The sequence below is a fragment of the Pleurodeles waltl genome, chromosome 8, assembly GCF_031143425.1.
Source record: "Pleurodeles waltl isolate 20211129_DDA chromosome 8, aPleWal1.hap1.20221129, whole genome shotgun sequence".
Taxonomy (NCBI): Eukaryota; Metazoa; Chordata; class Amphibia; order Caudata; family Salamandridae; genus Pleurodeles; species Pleurodeles waltl.
In genome coordinates this window covers 68,956,277-68,972,361 of record NC_090447.1, presented here as the reverse complement: position 1 = coordinate 68,972,361, position 16,085 = coordinate 68,956,277, and the positions used below count along the sequence as shown (strand labels likewise).

The following is a 16,085-nucleotide window of genomic DNA, read 5'->3' as shown; positions in this document are numbered from 1 at the left end:
TGTAAAAGCTGAACTAGTGAGATGATGTAATAACATTTTGCACAATATTGTGGTGTGTAAGGTCATTCTCAAAGAACAGGTTCATTGGAACGGACTCCAATCTGACAATCCCCAGAGTAAAAGACTTGCTCTTGAAGCACACCCCTGCATTCTGCACAGAAACCGTGACAGTGATGGTAGCAATGAATAGATCATTTACTGACCAACTCAAAAGTAAAAAAATATATAGGGCTAAAATATCAGCATTAATGTGTTACCACTGATAAACCAACTGGGTAGACCATTATTTATTTGTTACGGACCAAATACCTACATCACTTTCTCAATGCTCATTAAAGGAAAACCCTTCCTTGCATGTACTCACAAAAGAGGTACCATTCATCAAGATTAGAGAAGAATCTTACCCTTGGTATTAAAATAAAAAAATCAAATTTCAAAGTCTCTGCCAACACACACATTATACTTTTCTTTCCTGACCGCATTTGTTCTAAACCAGCAACCCAGTCTAAACTTCATACTGAGTGTAAGTAATCAGCCCAACCAAGAAAAAAAAACTAAAAAGTCCTAGCACTAACTACTTCTTGCTCCCAAGCACAATATATCTGAGATAGAATTAGTTGGGAGTTCATCCTTGATGGAGGATCGACTATTCAAGTCACAAATCAGATGCATGTCTTCATCAAACCGACTCAAAAGTTCTAAACATGATGTTTAAAATAACAGATTTTCTTGCCCTTCCTAGACCCCTGTGGAGGGTGGGCTTGATACCATTACAGTGTGAACTGCCCACTTCACCCCTCAGCTCTGCTAAACTTTATTCTAATAATTTTGTTTCATATGGAAATTAAACAGGTCTTACCAAATTCCAAAGTCCTGGAATCTCAGTTTGACATATCGACAATACTGGCTCTGGGGCCCTCTCCCAACCTGCCCTCCAGAGGTTGGAAGCCCTAGTGGTGACCTATTGCTTCGTGACATACCAGTGATTTCAGACTCCATTCAGGGCCATTTCTACCCCCAGCATCAGCCATTGCTGTGGTCATGGGCAAAGACCAACATAATGTTTACCTGCCCCTCCCAGGTGCCATTCACCCTACCAGGGCCTCTCTCAGGCTTGAGACCCTTCATCAGGAGAATCTTTCACGAGTGGCCGGGCCACAGTAAAACGGGTTATTTCCATTTTCCGTAATCAGTATTTTCTCTCGCATTTAGCAGCAAGAGGTCTATTTTTACCATCCAATTTGCATGCGTTTTCTGTTCTTTATCATTCACATTGACCCAGTCCGAGTACATGGGGATGGGATTACTAGCAACAGAGATTGACAGAGGCTTGCCTTCTTGCACAGCAGTTGCCTTGTGACCAAAAGCTCCTCCACAAAACGACCTTTCATACTGTAAAGTGATGAAGTTTGTCAATGTCACATTAATGGATCAATACTACTGTCGCGATTCTCCTTAACCAATCACCGTCATCATCATTATCGTATGCTTTATTGCACAATTGCTCCTAAGAGAGGGGCATGGGATTTCACCTCAGTTTTAAAACCACCATTTTATTGAAAGCGTTCGTGAATAGCAGCAAACTAATGCAGAGCTGTAGGTTCTGGACAAATTGTTCCACACAGAAGCCACTCTGAAAGGAGCGAACTAGGGGCTCGATGTACGACCATTCCAGATTGCAACTCCCAATCTGCATTTTTTTGCGAGTCGCAATCTGGAACATACAACAGTGTCAACCACACTGTTTGCGGTTTCCAAAGGGGTCGCAAATGACCTACTGCATCAATATTCATGAGGTAGGTCAGAATTTGTGACCCCATTTGGAATGGCTGCCCTCCCAGGGATGGTGTCCTACTGCGGACAGCATACCACCAGGAATGTGACTGCTTTTTAAATAAAGCAGTTTTTGTTTTAAATGCAGCCCTTTTTCCTTAAAGGAAAACGGGGTGCATTTCAAATGAAAAGTTTTTTCATTTTTTTCAGAGAAGGCAGTGGTCCGTGGGACCACTACCTGCTCTGAAAAAATATTTTTGCTTCCATTCCCAAAGAGGAAACGGTCCCATAGGGACCCCTTCCCATTTGTGAACGGGTTACCACCAATTTAAATTGGTGGTAACTGTGACTGTTTTGCGACCGCAATTGCAGTCATAAAACAATCAATCATACATGCCACTGCAACTTGCAATCAGGAAGGGACTCCTTTGGAAGCCCTTTCCTACTTGCGAGTAGCAATCCCCATTTTGCAAGTCAGTATTTGCATGCAGGCTCGCAAAATAGGGATGGTAGATTGGGAAAGGTCATTTTGTGGTCGCAAATGGCGAAATATGCCTTTTGCGACCGCAAAAGCACACAGTACATTGGTCCCTAGATTTTGAATTAGGAGCCCTCAAACCTTTGTAGCTATTTCCCTGACAGAGTGCTTTATCTGCAGTGTGTCTGAGGTATTTTGGGGCGGATCCATAAACTGCTTTATGTACCAGTGTAAGTAACTCAGGGCCTCATTTAGAGTTTAGCGAACGGGTTACTCAGTCACAAATCGGACGGATATCCCATCTGCCGTATTACAACTTCCATAAGATAAAATGAAATTGTAATACAATGGACAGGATATCTGTCATGTGTGTGACGGATTAACCCCATTCGCCAAACTCTAAATCAGGCCTATAATCCAGAATAATCTGTTAACTGGGAGTCGCGTAACACCCTCAAAATGGGAGTAGCATAGCTTCTGGGTGGAATATCCGCTAGCCCTTGCCACGTGCTTTGGGAGTAGATGAAGTTTCTGGATCTAGAGGTCCTTACATAAAAGGTATTACGGTGATTTATTTCAGCAACGTCTATAGCGCTACCAGGAGAATGGATCCGGAGCTGGGTGTGAAAAGCTGGGTCCGGAATCAAAGATTGCCTTTGACCAGGTACATTGCTCCGCTGGCGAGGTTCATGCTATAGAAATACCACATTGATACATTCATTCATTCCAAATGCTAATTGCACCCTTGCACCAAGCAATTGCAGATTTAGGTGCTGAGGCAGGAATTCTGGGTCCTTTTCCACATGCTTGCACCCCCACATTATGGTGCCTTTTCTGCCCTCACTTAACTCCTGCAGTAAGCAGGTAGAATGTGGGAGTAGATGATGGGTTGGGGGGTGCAGGGGTGTCCAGGCTCTTTGGGCAGGCTTTTCCCAGTCGAGGGGGGACCTCTGCATGCTCCCCCGCGGTGTTGAAAAGGGTCAGGTGGTGGGGGTGAACTGGCACTTTCTGCGAGTCGGAGGAGAATTCACCAGTTGCTTTTGTGCACCTCATGGAACTGGACCTGGTGCTCGTGCACCCATTATCCCCGGGTGCACAAACTGAGTGTAGCAGTACCCACCTCAGGGATACCACGGTGCCTGACTGAAAGGGACCCTCAGTGTGCCACTTAGCTCTCCTTCAAGGAGGGGGATTTGCTGGATTTCAGTAGTGTCAGAGGATAACGGAGTGGCGAAATCACCACACCCAATAAGTATAAAAATACATGTACTGGGATTGCATTTATTTATCTATCAGTACTGATAATATAAGTATGGTATACATTATGAGAAATGGATGGAAATATACTTTATAATTAGAAGTCCAAGATACAAATGTATATAGGTAGGGGGATGAAAAGGGCTGAGAAAGTATAAAATATTTATCTAGAATGAAGATAATGAAGCTGGATATATTTAGGGCAAGGAATTAACGAAAGAGAAACTTCTCAGTTTCCCCATATCCCACAGTGCCTTACCTTTAAGGATGGGACAGCACTTCCAGACGGTGATGGGTCCGGCGGCGCCATATTGGCCAAGGCTGAGCTCCATCAGGAAGAGCGGCAGGCCGGTGAAGAAGAGCATGATGCTGTATGGGATCAGGAAGGCTCCTGCGTGGGAGAGGATGGGGAGGTGGGACGCAGGGAAGAGGGAAGAAGGAGCGATAAGTGCAGGCAACAGGGTTCACATGAAGGCAATGGGGGTAGGGCAAGGAAGGTGGGGTAAAAACAGAAACACAAATTTAGCAAAACCGTAGAAGCAAGAAGGGAAAGAAAGACAAACAAAAAAGTACAAATAAGGATTACTGTGAAATAATGTCAACTTTGATGAGAGAAAAACTTCATAGAAGAGGCCCAGGAGAGCGGGGTCCGTAGAATGCATAGTTGAGATCTAGTTAGATTTACTGGGTGGTTAGTCAGAAACCCTTGCACGAATCCAGCCTTCCTCTGCTGACCTTGGCCATCCCAGACCTACAAGGAGATCAAACTGATGGATTTCAGTTTAGTTGTCCCATCATTGTGTCAAGCCAGCCCCATAACTTGGACTCTGGCTCTCGCTATTCTGCCACGCCACATTGGCACGAGGCAGGAAGAAACTGTCCAGCGGTATTTCAGTCATATCTAGCCTTGGCACAGATGTACTAAAATTATGGAAAGTTGTTCAGTCCACCCAGTTTCCAGCAATGGGGTCTGCGTAACAGTACGACACACCCATGTGGGTGCTCCCCGTAGGAAAGGATTATGATCGGTGTTGATGTACATAGTGTGCAATCTTGTAGAACATTATAAACATTTCAAGCGCTGCGATTCTTTATTTTCAGTAGCACATCACTCACAACAGCCCAGTATACTCAGTCAAAATGTCGTTAACCAGGGACGCGATCTGCGTTTCCCAGGGCAATCCTGGACCATATGCGCTGAGTAACTCCTTTTAGATTCTAGCATCACAAAGTAAGTTACATTTACCACTGGCCGATTATACAAACATTGTTCCAATTTTGCTCTATCATAAATGGACTGCAGTGGTGCCTTAGCAGCTGGTGGTCTGAAAAATGCCTATAAGGAGACACAATTTCAGGGATTTAACCATGATCAACCAGACAACTAATGCACACTTTCCCGAACAAGGGATTTTGGAATGGACACTGAACGGTCTCTCTTCGGAAGATCCTTGGGGAGCAATAGTTTGAGTGAAGTCATCAAGAATAAGTGCAGATCAATCCTTACATCAGTTTCTGACTTGTGGGAAACTCTTAGATAAGGAGTCAATCCGTTTCTGATTTGTCGGAGTCTGTCATATTAGGGACCAATCAGTTTCCAATGTATGGGGTCTCATAGACTAGTGACCATTCACTTCCTGATGTGTCAGAGCCTCTTACATTTGGGCCCAATCATCTTCTAAACTGTGGAAGATGAAGATGGAATCAACTCTTGGAACAAGGAACGGCCATACTTAGAGGGAAATGTTCTTCAAGCATTCTCAGGCCACTTTTCTCAGGGCTCTTTAGCTAAACTCAGGCTTGATCATCTCTGCAGTCTGGTGCACAGAGAAGACCGAGACATGACATTCTTCACATCAGCCACCATTGTCTTAATTGCATGGTCGCACTTGACATCTCCCATCACTTTCTTGTCCGACCAGCTGACTCGACAAACTCACTGGACAGGTCACCATGGAGGCTCGTACGACGGTAGTACTTAGCCTAATAACATATGTAAAAAATGGGTGTGCCCAGGTGGCCTTTGGCCCTGACGCAAGCATGAAACGGACTCCTTTCCTGCATGATAGGTGGCACATGCGACCGAAGCAGTGAGTCCCTCACAACCCTAGAGCGACTACATCCATGGTAACTATTACCTTTGAACGTTGCCTTTAGCCGAGAACTGGAGAAGCAGATTACGTCAAATGCATACATTACAAAGAAACACACAACACACAAGAAATTATACTAGCTCCTGATAAATCCCTTGAACTGGGTAAATGAATTGACTTTGTTTGCTTCTCAACCATGTTTTAGAAAGCATCTTCCACTAACCACAACTGCACGGTTTTTGCAACTTTACCTAGACCGGATTTCCTTAAAAAGTTCTCCCCAATTTTTTTTTATTTTTTATTGCTTTGTGGATTTTAAATCCCCATTGGACCTAGTCAATAGGCAAACATTTTAGAATGAGCTGAAGAAATACAAAATTCCAGATGAGTCAATGGGTGCTATCTAAACTGTACACGAATAATTGGATCTCAGTGGGGCAGTGGGATAGCAGGCGGTTTGCATCAAATGTTCCTTCACATAGAAGAGCTAAACAAGGGTGCACATTGGCGCCCTTGTTAGTTAATCTGTGCTGGAGTTGTTTTTTCCTTTTCTCATATTAAGTGCATTATAAATTGAGTCTATGTTAGCACAAACTATTTACACTGTCCTCCATCTTGTATCAATGTCATAATACACTGCGTGGTGGCTACTACTGTAGTTTCTTGTTCTCAATAAAGAATTGCATGATTTATTCTAATAAACAGCGAATGTTCCCAGAGATCTTTCCTGCACCGCACCCATCCAAGGACATCCTGTCTCAGGGTATCCTAGTACAATGCATCCACTAGTAAACTCAAATAAACTGTGGGAAGAACTAAAATCCAATGTGATGCTGCTGTGAGAGAATCTCGGATGGGATTCTCTAATGGAATGTTTATTCTTTCTTTTCATTGGTGCACATCCCGAGAACCATGTACTTGTGCAGAATGTATGAAAGCCTTTCTCTAAAGTCCTATAAAAGGTCGTGCATTTCTCTGTACCCCGGAACCCTTCACTCCCCACCCGTAGAAGGCAAATCTATGCTGGGCTTCATATAGAACTGTACTGAGTTCTTTATACTTATGAATTCTACGTTTAGCTGCTAACTTTGATGGCATATTCTATGTACTCTGCTCATTAATTTCTTATATAAAACTTCAAACTATATCCAGTGTCTGTCTGTCATTCTTACCAGAATGCATCAGCACTGATTACTGACCTTGTTCACAATGTATTAGTGATTGGTCCAATCAGGAGCACCAAAGTGCGTATCGGGACTGCCCCGCTCCCAGCCATTGGTGTGCCTCTGGTATGATCATCTATGGAAAGCCTGTGCGCTGACATGTACTTGGCAGATGTGGATGTTCAGCTGTGTGTTTGTGAAGGTGAGGCCATGGTAAGCACTGAACTTTATTCCAGCTGTGGATCATGTTGACAATATTGCATTCATGCTCACATCCAAGATGGAGGGCAGAGGGGTCTGGACTACTTGTCTAGTTACTGTTTTGTTCAGAGGCTAGGGAGGCAAAGTGCATGATTCACACGTCATTGAGAAATCCAAGCATTTACTGCAGAGGTGCCAGGCTTGTTCTGGATCCACATTACAACTACTAATACCTCCTTTTTGCCAACAGACTGTAAAGGAAGAGTCATTGTGATGCAGCGAAATAGAGGATTAAAAGGTTTACCGAATACATTCACCAATTTAATGGGATTTATGGTGGCTTTGCCACACAATTTTTCAAGTTGGGGGCATTTAGCAAACGTTTCCCCCATTCTGATCTCTGGACCTTGGTGTGGTGGAATGAAGCAGACAAGCCTAACTAATATCTGGGATGCACAAATTCATGTCAAAGTTTTAAAACTCAAGCTTGAGGTTAGATTAGATCAACCAATAGCATGGCAGGACCGCCTTCTGATTGGCACCGTGTAAATCGTATGATTTCAGTGTCAATGGCTGTTCCGTGACTTCAGGGTATCCTTGGGAAACTGAGTGCCAGGTGTATCAACAAAAATAAAGTGGTTGGACCTTGTGACCAGTATCTCATTTTGCAAATGAACCTAGGAACTAATAGCAGAGCTCAAATTCTGTTTCGGAGTGAGTCGGAACCTGGCCTACCTAATGAACATCCAGGATGTAAATTACAACTCACTCCGACTGGTCGCAATCGCAGGGATGGTGGCCTGCAACGGTGGCCTGAAATGTGTAGCCCAACTCACAAAGGTGGGAGGTTTCCATAGAGGACCAGTTCCTTTTTTGCAAATATACCTTCTCAACTTTGCAGTCTGTAACTTTGTAATGAACGCCCACAAAAAGGCCCTGCCAAATAATGAATTGTAAACCATCTGTAAACCCACTTTAGCAGCTAGTGCTGTTCATGTGTAAAGCATGGGGTGACTAATACATTTCCTATTTTATTGTCTCAGACTTGATGAAGTTTGATCCAGGGCAATTAGTCCATTGATTCAGGACGTAATGTCCGAATGTGTAAATAATAAACTACCACCTGATGTTTTTTTTTTTCTTTTTAGAAAAATAAATGCCTTAATTCTGTTTTAAAAGCTAGGGTTGCATTTACAAGCATCAATTACTTAAGGTATCTGGTTTAAAATATGCAGAGACAAGAATACAAACGATTTCCCCCCCACGGCATGTACTTTAGGGCGTATGACTTCTTGGTGCTTGGCGAGCTCTCTTTCCAGGCACTGAGCCTTGCCCGAGCATGCTCAGTCTCCGGATTGTGCCAGCAAGGACTGACTCTCCTGGAAGCGATCCATTCCTGGACTACCCCGGTGCCTGGCTGCAGGTGGACTCTGCTGGAAGCGATCCATTCCTGGACTCCCCCGCCGCCTGGCTGCAGGTGGACTCTGCTGGAAGCGATCCATTCCTGGACTCCCCCGCCGCCTGGCTGCAGGTGGACTCTGCTGGAAGCGATCCATCCCTGGAGTCCCCGCTGCCTGGCTGATAATTGATACACAGAAGCCATGACAGGCAGCCTGCCAAGCGCCTTCTTCGTTGAGTCCCAGTTGGTGACATGGTTAGTAAACAGTTATTCATTTGGGGATCCCTGGACAATAGAGACACGCCCATTAGATGCGGTGCGGCGTAGACACACACATCCGCATAGTTAAGGGAGCTGGTAAATAGCCTCTTGCATTCTTTTAAGCCACATCCTCAATTTTCTTAGAACTATTTAAACTCTACAGTTTTTTTTTTGGCCGAACCATTTGATCAGAAGTCTTTTTCTTCACATTCAGTGGCAGTCAGTGGTGATTGGACAGCATCTGTGGTGGGTGCCGTTGTTCACCACTGGTGTCTTAGATACTATTTTATTTCAATGGGATTGCAAAGTTACACCGAGAGTGTCCCTTAGGAAGGGACCCTTCTTAGCCCACAAGGGGCTGCATCACCCTTGCCATCTCTGGACCGCATTTCTCCCAGAGGACCAGACCGACATCATACCCCAGCTGTCAGGCAGACCTGTATGGCTGGAGCTTCTCATAGAGGAATAAGCAAATTGTACATGTGGGTATTTGATGGACACTTTCAGGGGCACTGGTAGAAAGACTTGTAAATCTTGACTTTACAATCAGCCACCTTTCATCAAGTTTCTCTTTGGATGTTGGTGTGTAATGCGCACAGAAAACATCTTGGGTAAAGCAGAACTATATAACAATGTTAAATAAATAAATGTAGCCTCCCGATAGTCGTGTGTCAGCAGTAGCCATCATCCCCTAAGGTGGGGGAGTACACATTGGGTGTATCACTGGCACAAAATAGCCTGTACTCTGCTAGGGGAACACGAAAACATTGAGCACCCTCAACACTTAAAGGTATACTGTAAATGTAAGACTCCTGTTGTCGAATGTAAGATACAAAAGCAGTGAGGGGGATGCAGAAAAAGCAACTTGAAGGTGGCACCTGTCCATTTGGCATGTTCTTCCTTAGCCAAGAACACCATCCATACAGATTTCCTGAGGTTTATTTAAATAAAGATGGAGTCTTTAGGTTAACAGCAGATTAGGAATGAGACTTTTATGGCTTTCTACTTTAGTTTCTTTGGGCTCATAAGCAATGTAAGGATCTCTCCTCCCAGCTCGTGAATGTGCACAGATACTCCATCTTACAAGACGCGAACCGTGGACCCTTTTGGCAACAGTAGTCGCTCACAGCCCATAGCAGTCTCTTTCCTTTCACTAGGGTTGTCAGGGTCATCCTCTCAAATCCAACTGTGGGGAAAAATGTGCTCTTGAGGCGTGAGGATGGAATACGATTGACTACCCACTCAAACATTGACGTAGTAAACCTTCATGAAGATGGCGGTCACCCTTCTACTGACCTTCCATGATAAACCTAGCAGTAGTGGCTGGAAATGGGTTAGAGATGCCCACGATAGCTTTAGGATTATGCTGCCTCAGTATTCTGTGCTCACACATTTAAATGCAACAGCAGCGCGTTTCTGAGGGGAGCTTTGGGCACCGGCACGTTTTTATTCACAAATTAACCACTGCTCTAGGGGCAGAATGTTCGAATAGCCTTATAGCCCACCATAGCTCATCTTCAGCTTGGGCCTTTAACACTGGAGTGGGCCTTTAATGGCTGGTATAGCCCGCTATGGAGGGCTAAAAGGTCACAGTGGACATCAGTTAAGGGAGCTGGCCTACTCCCAAGAGGCTCGATAAACATCCTCGGTCCTCGCACTGGCTGCAGCCCGAAGAAGTGCCAGCAGTGGAGCCCGTCTCAGAGTAGGGATGCCAAGTTTAAGAACACTTGGATGTTTGTACATCCAATGGTTGACTCTGGACCAGGAGTCAGTAGCCCAGCTTTGTGCATCAGATAGACCTTTATGACCTCATTACAGATTGTAACTCTGATGCAGGGGAAAACAGGCATCTCTGCCTTTTTTAGAATTATAAGTGGTACTTTTGAAAATGCACTCCGTTTTTATTTCCCCATGTAAATTTTACAGGTGAAACCTACCAGAATGTGCAGGGAAAAAACAAGAACAGGAAAAAGGGCTCCATCCTGTTTCTGCCCCCTGGCCTCCCCCATATGCCTGCTCTCTGAACTTTTCTTTGATTCTTGTAGAGACCTCTTGTACAGCTCTCTTGCTGAGGTCTACTATGCTTTCTATCCATATCGTCCTTCATCATCAGATTTCAATTTTTGTGTCTCTTTGGTGCATCTTTTTATATTTGTGTATCTACCAGTCCCTTTTATGTTTCCTTTCATTTTCTTACTAATCTTATATTTCTTAATTTTTCTGCTTTCTTTCTCTGTTTTCACTTTATTTCCTTACCACTTCAGTTCTTTTCCTCTACTCATTTTCTTTTCGTTTGCTATTCCGTCTCATTTTCCAATACATCTCCCTTTTTAGGTCGAACCCACAAGACAATGCAAGCGTTCTGCTTGCAAAAGGCTTATTGTGGGTTTTGTGGGTTTACGAAGAACTGACATGGGTTTACAGCCCGCCTCTTGCTTACCTGGTTCCACACTTAGTTTTGCTGCAAGATCATCCTTGTGTCCCCAGCTAAAATACATCCCCCTTGCTATGTGTTATCCTTCGTGTGCTGATTATCCTCTCTCCCACTCCCCGTTCCTTCACCCCACCCCTCTGTTGCCCCGCATGCCCAGTCTTAGAAAGAAAACAAATAAATTGGGTATATGGGTATGTGTGTGTGTGTGAATATATGTATCTATATACATATATATATATATATATATATATATATATATATATATATATATATATATATATATATGTATATATAGAGAGAGATAGATATATATACACACATATATATATATACACACACACATATATATATATATATATATATATATACACACACACACACACACACACACACACACACACACACACATTCCCTGAAAAAAAACAAAGATTGCAGGGATGTTATAGTTAGGTTCTGAATTTACTCATACAAAGCCATGGAAATTCAGCAGTTAGAGTTATTTCAATTAACTATAACTCGCGCCCTAAGGTAACTATAATTCACGCCCCTGACATGCACAGTTTTTTCTTCAATAATTTGACTGCTAATGTTTCATTTATATTTTTCATGATGACATCGATGATGCTGTAATATCTGGGGTAATTAGCAGTGTATAGCGAAGGCACAATTTATAGTTACTTGAAATAACTCCAAGTAAAAGACTGCTGAATTTCTATGGTTTTGTACGACTAAATTCTGAACCTAATTATAAACATCCCTGTAGCCTTTGTTTTTTTCAGTGAATTTCTATGTTTTTTTTTTTAACGTAAAGTAATTTAAATTACTATACATTAATCCAACCACTGCCACGCATGGCCATTGGCTGTGTGCGGCAGGAGTTGGCCGCAGGGCCTGCAGCCAACCCCCATAGCCACCCAACCCCACTCCATGCACAGCCGAATGGTCAGTCTCATTTGGTGTGAGAATAGGTGTGAGAGGGTGTCTCTAGGTGGGAAAGTGTCTGTGTAGGTGTGAAAGAGGGTGCATGAGGGTCTGAGTGGTTCTGTGAATGGATGTGTGACAATCTGAGTAGCTCGCTGAGTGGGTGCACAAGGGTCTGGGAGTGGCGGCATTTGGGTCAGAGAATGGGTGCATGAGGTTCTGACTGGTTATGTGAGTGGGTGCATGAGTTTTGCAGTGTAACTATGAGTGAATTAATTAGTGTATAAATGACTATGTGAATGTTTTTGTTGTTGCCGGTATTCGCAAATTTGTCGCAATGGTACATAGAGGGGTCGTGCTGAGTGTTGTGACGCATTTGCGAATACCGTACAGCATGAAAACAAATATTCTTAAGAACATAATTTGACCCTCACAGACCCCTATATCACAGCTCTGGGGTGAGGGTACCCCTACCCTGACCCCCTTATGCCACTTTAAATTTTATTTTTCAGCCCCGGGGACCAGGTCTCCTTACCTAAAATGACAGCCACAACTTTCTGGTCAGGTTGCGGCCAGCCAATCACAGCATTGCTGTTGACATGCTCATTGGTGAATATGCTGCAGATGTCGCAAAAACTTTGCGATCTATTTGCGACCTCAGATATACAAATGTATTTCCCCTGTTAATTTCTTAAACACTACTGGAAAGATTTACACCAAATATGCAAAAGCATAATCTGCATACCGAAACCGATCTTTCTGCCAAATTTAGTGTAATTCCAATCCAGTAGAAATGTTCAAAATTCCTATGGAAACTTACAGGGGAAAAGCACATTTTTTGACTCCCCTCTTATTCTCGGACCCGGCTGGACAGATCACCCCGAACCTTTTGTGCACAACAACAATAACCGGGGCACTTCTTTTGGAAAATTTGTGAAGATTCGTCAAACAGTGCCAGAAATATAGGCAAGTCAAAAAACGCTCTTTCTATGGAAACATGGTCTTAAGTACAACTACCTACTGGCGACCACCAGTAGGATGGCGAGGCTGGTATTTAAAGAGACTAATCAGGTGCCTGTAATTAGACAAGCTGAAGAGCCACGCAATCGGTCTTTCAACAAAGAAGGAAATGCCTGGAACACTTCCAGCACTGGATGCACCTACGAGGGTGAAATACTTTTATATTTTTCTCTGCTGATGAAGGGATCAACCCAGAAACACGTGTCCAGAGATGATTTTACAACACAAGGCCTGGAATAATGAAACTGCTTAAAGAATTCACTGTGAGTTGCTGGCTTTGTTTTTCTTCCCGTTTAGATAACCTGTTGGGAGTGCTTTTTCACAGAGGAAAACTTTGTTTTTGCTATATTACACACACACACACATATATATATATTTTCATTCATATTCATCGTGGATCGGTAAATAAAAAAATAAAAAAACAATAGCTCCTGCGCCAGTTTGTAGGCATGCATGGGTAATCGAGCATGTAAGCGTCAACACATCACTCGTGTTTGATTTTGTTTTCCTTTTTGAATGGTGTACAACATTTAGGCAACGCTACTAGGTCCCAAAGAGAGGGACATCTTAAGGATTTTGGGGGCCCTCTGCCAAATGTAGTTTGAAGGCCCCTGTTGGGAACAGTTTTGAAAGTATGATTCAGTTTCAGCTCTTGCATGCCCTATTTAGTCAGTCACTGACCATGCACAGGCACACTTGTCTAAATTCTTAATGTGTTTATAGCTTATGTTTAGATATAGTGACACGTTTCAATATAGTAACACAGCAGCAGCTCACTAATATTACAAATAATCTCTGTGACACCCTTCCATGTCTTATATGCAAACTTTTTTTTTTTTGGGCGTTACATGAAACAAACATTTTTATGCAAATTGTCTCTAATAGATTCTCACACATAACCCACATTAAAATAGTTGAAAGGAAAACGATATTTAAAGTAATCCGTTTAAGAATTATTCCAAGGCGTAAGAGCAAGACTCTCTGCAGAACATAGCTGCTCTATCAGAGGCCCTGAAAGACTGAGGCCCTGGGACAGGACCACTTTGCCCATGACTTAAAACATCTCTACTCAAATGAAAGACCCATTGGCTTTGCCAACGCTTGTATGTGGCGGATTTTGTCAATTTCCTTCACAGCCTTTCTCATCTGTCAATCTTTCAGTTGCCTGCCTGTTTTCCTTGTACATCACATGGAGAAGCAGTGCAGGATTGTCCAGAGCTTCAACAGCCTCAACACATGGAGACGCAGTGCAAGGTTGGCTAGCTTCAGCAGCCTCAAAACCTGGAGAAGCAGTGCAAGATTGGCTAACTTCAAAAGCCTCAACACATGGAGAAGCAGTGCATGATTGGCTAGCTTCAACATACCACACATGGAGAAGAAGTGCAAGCTTGGCTAGCTTCAACAGCCTCAACACATGGAGACGCAGTGCAAGCTTGGCTAGCTTCAACATACCACACACGGAGAAGAAGTGCAAGCTTGGCTAGCTTCAACATACCACACATGGAGAAGAAGTGCAAGCTTGGCTAGCTTCAACAGCCTCAACACATGGAGACGCAGTGCAAGCTTGGCTAGCTTCAACATACCACACACGGAGAAGAAGTGCAAGCTTGCCTAGCTTCAACATACCACACACGGAGAAGAAGTGCAAGCTTGGCTAGCTTCAACATACCACACACGGAGAAGAAGTGCAAGCTTGGCTAGCTTCAACAGCCTCAACACATGGAGACGCAGTGCAAGCTTGGCTAGCTTCAACACACCACACACGGAGAAGAAGTGCAAGCTTGGCTAGCTTCAACAGCCTCAACACATGGAGACGCAGTGCAAGCTTGGCTAGCTTCAACATACCACACATGGAGAAGAAGTGCAAGCTTGGCTAGCTTCAACATACCACACACGGAGAAGAAGTGCAAGCTTGGCTAGCTTCAACATACCACACACGGAGAAGAAGTGCAAGCTTGGCTAGCTTCAACAGCCTCAACACATGGAGACGCAGTACAAGCTTGGCTAGCTTCAACATACCACACATGGAGAAGAAGTGCAAGCTTGGCTAGCTTCAACATACCACACATGGAGAAGAAGTGCAAGCTTGGCTAGCTTCAACATACCACACATGGAGAAGAAGTGCAAGCTTGGCTAGCTTCAACATACCACACATGGAGAAGAAGTGCAAGCTTGGCTAGCTTCAACATACCACACATGGAGAAGAAGTGCAAGCTTGGCTAGCTTCAACATACCACACATGGAGAAGAAGTGCAAGCTTGGCTAGCTTCAACATACCACACACGGAGAAGAAGTGCAAGCTTGGCTAGCTTCAACATACCACACACGGAGAAGAAGTGCAAGCTTGGCTAGCTTCAACAGCCTCAACACATGGAGACGCAGTGCAAGCTTGGCTTGCTTCAACATACCACACACGGAGAAGAAGTGCAAGCTTGGCTAGCTTCAACAGCCTCAACACATGGAGACGCAGTGCAAGCTTGGCTAGCTTCAACATACCACACATGGAGAAGAAGTGCAAGCTTGGCTAGCTTCAACATACCACACACGGAGAAGAAGTGCAAGCTTGGCTAGCTTCAACAGCCTCAACACATGGAGACGCAGTACAAGCTTGGCTAGCTTCAACATACCACACATGGAGAAGAAGTGCAAGCTTGGCTAGCTTCAACATACCACACATGGAGAAGAAGTGCAAGCTTGGCTAGCTTCAACATACCACACATGGAGAAGAAGTGCAAGCTTGGCTAGCTTCAACATACCACACATGGAGAAGAAGTGCAAGCTTGGCTAGCTTCAACATACCACACACGGAGAAGAAGTGCAAGCTTGGCTAGCTTCAACATACCACACACGGAGAAGAAGTGCAAGCTTGGCTAGCTTCAACATACCACACACGGAGAAGAAGTGCAAGCTTGGCTAGCTTCAACAGCCTCAACACATGGAGACGCAGTGCAAGCTTGGCTTGCTTCAACATACCACACACGGAGAAGAAGTGCAAGCTTGGCTAGCTTCAACAGCCTCAACACATGGAGACGCAGTGCAAGCTTGGCTAGCTTCAACATACCACACATGGAGAAGAAGTGCAAGC

The 16,085-nt window shown here is 44.0% G+C and overlaps 1 protein-coding gene across 4 annotated transcripts in view; it reads right to left on the bottom strand.

Annotated features, from left to right (window-relative positions):
- LOC138249706 (sodium-dependent proline transporter-like) overlaps positions 1-16,085 on the bottom strand; it is a 168,546-nt gene that overhangs the window by 73,238 nt on the left and 79,223 nt on the right. For all 4 annotated transcript variants that reach the window (XM_069203707.1, XM_069203706.1, XM_069203705.1 and 1 more), the window contains exon 3: positions 3,768-3,899. In XM_069203707.1, the coding sequence (XP_069059808.1) occupies positions 3,768-3,873 (106 nt within the window). In that variant the 5' untranslated portion in view covers positions 3,874-3,899. The remainder of the gene's footprint in view (positions 1-3,767; positions 3,900-16,085) is intronic.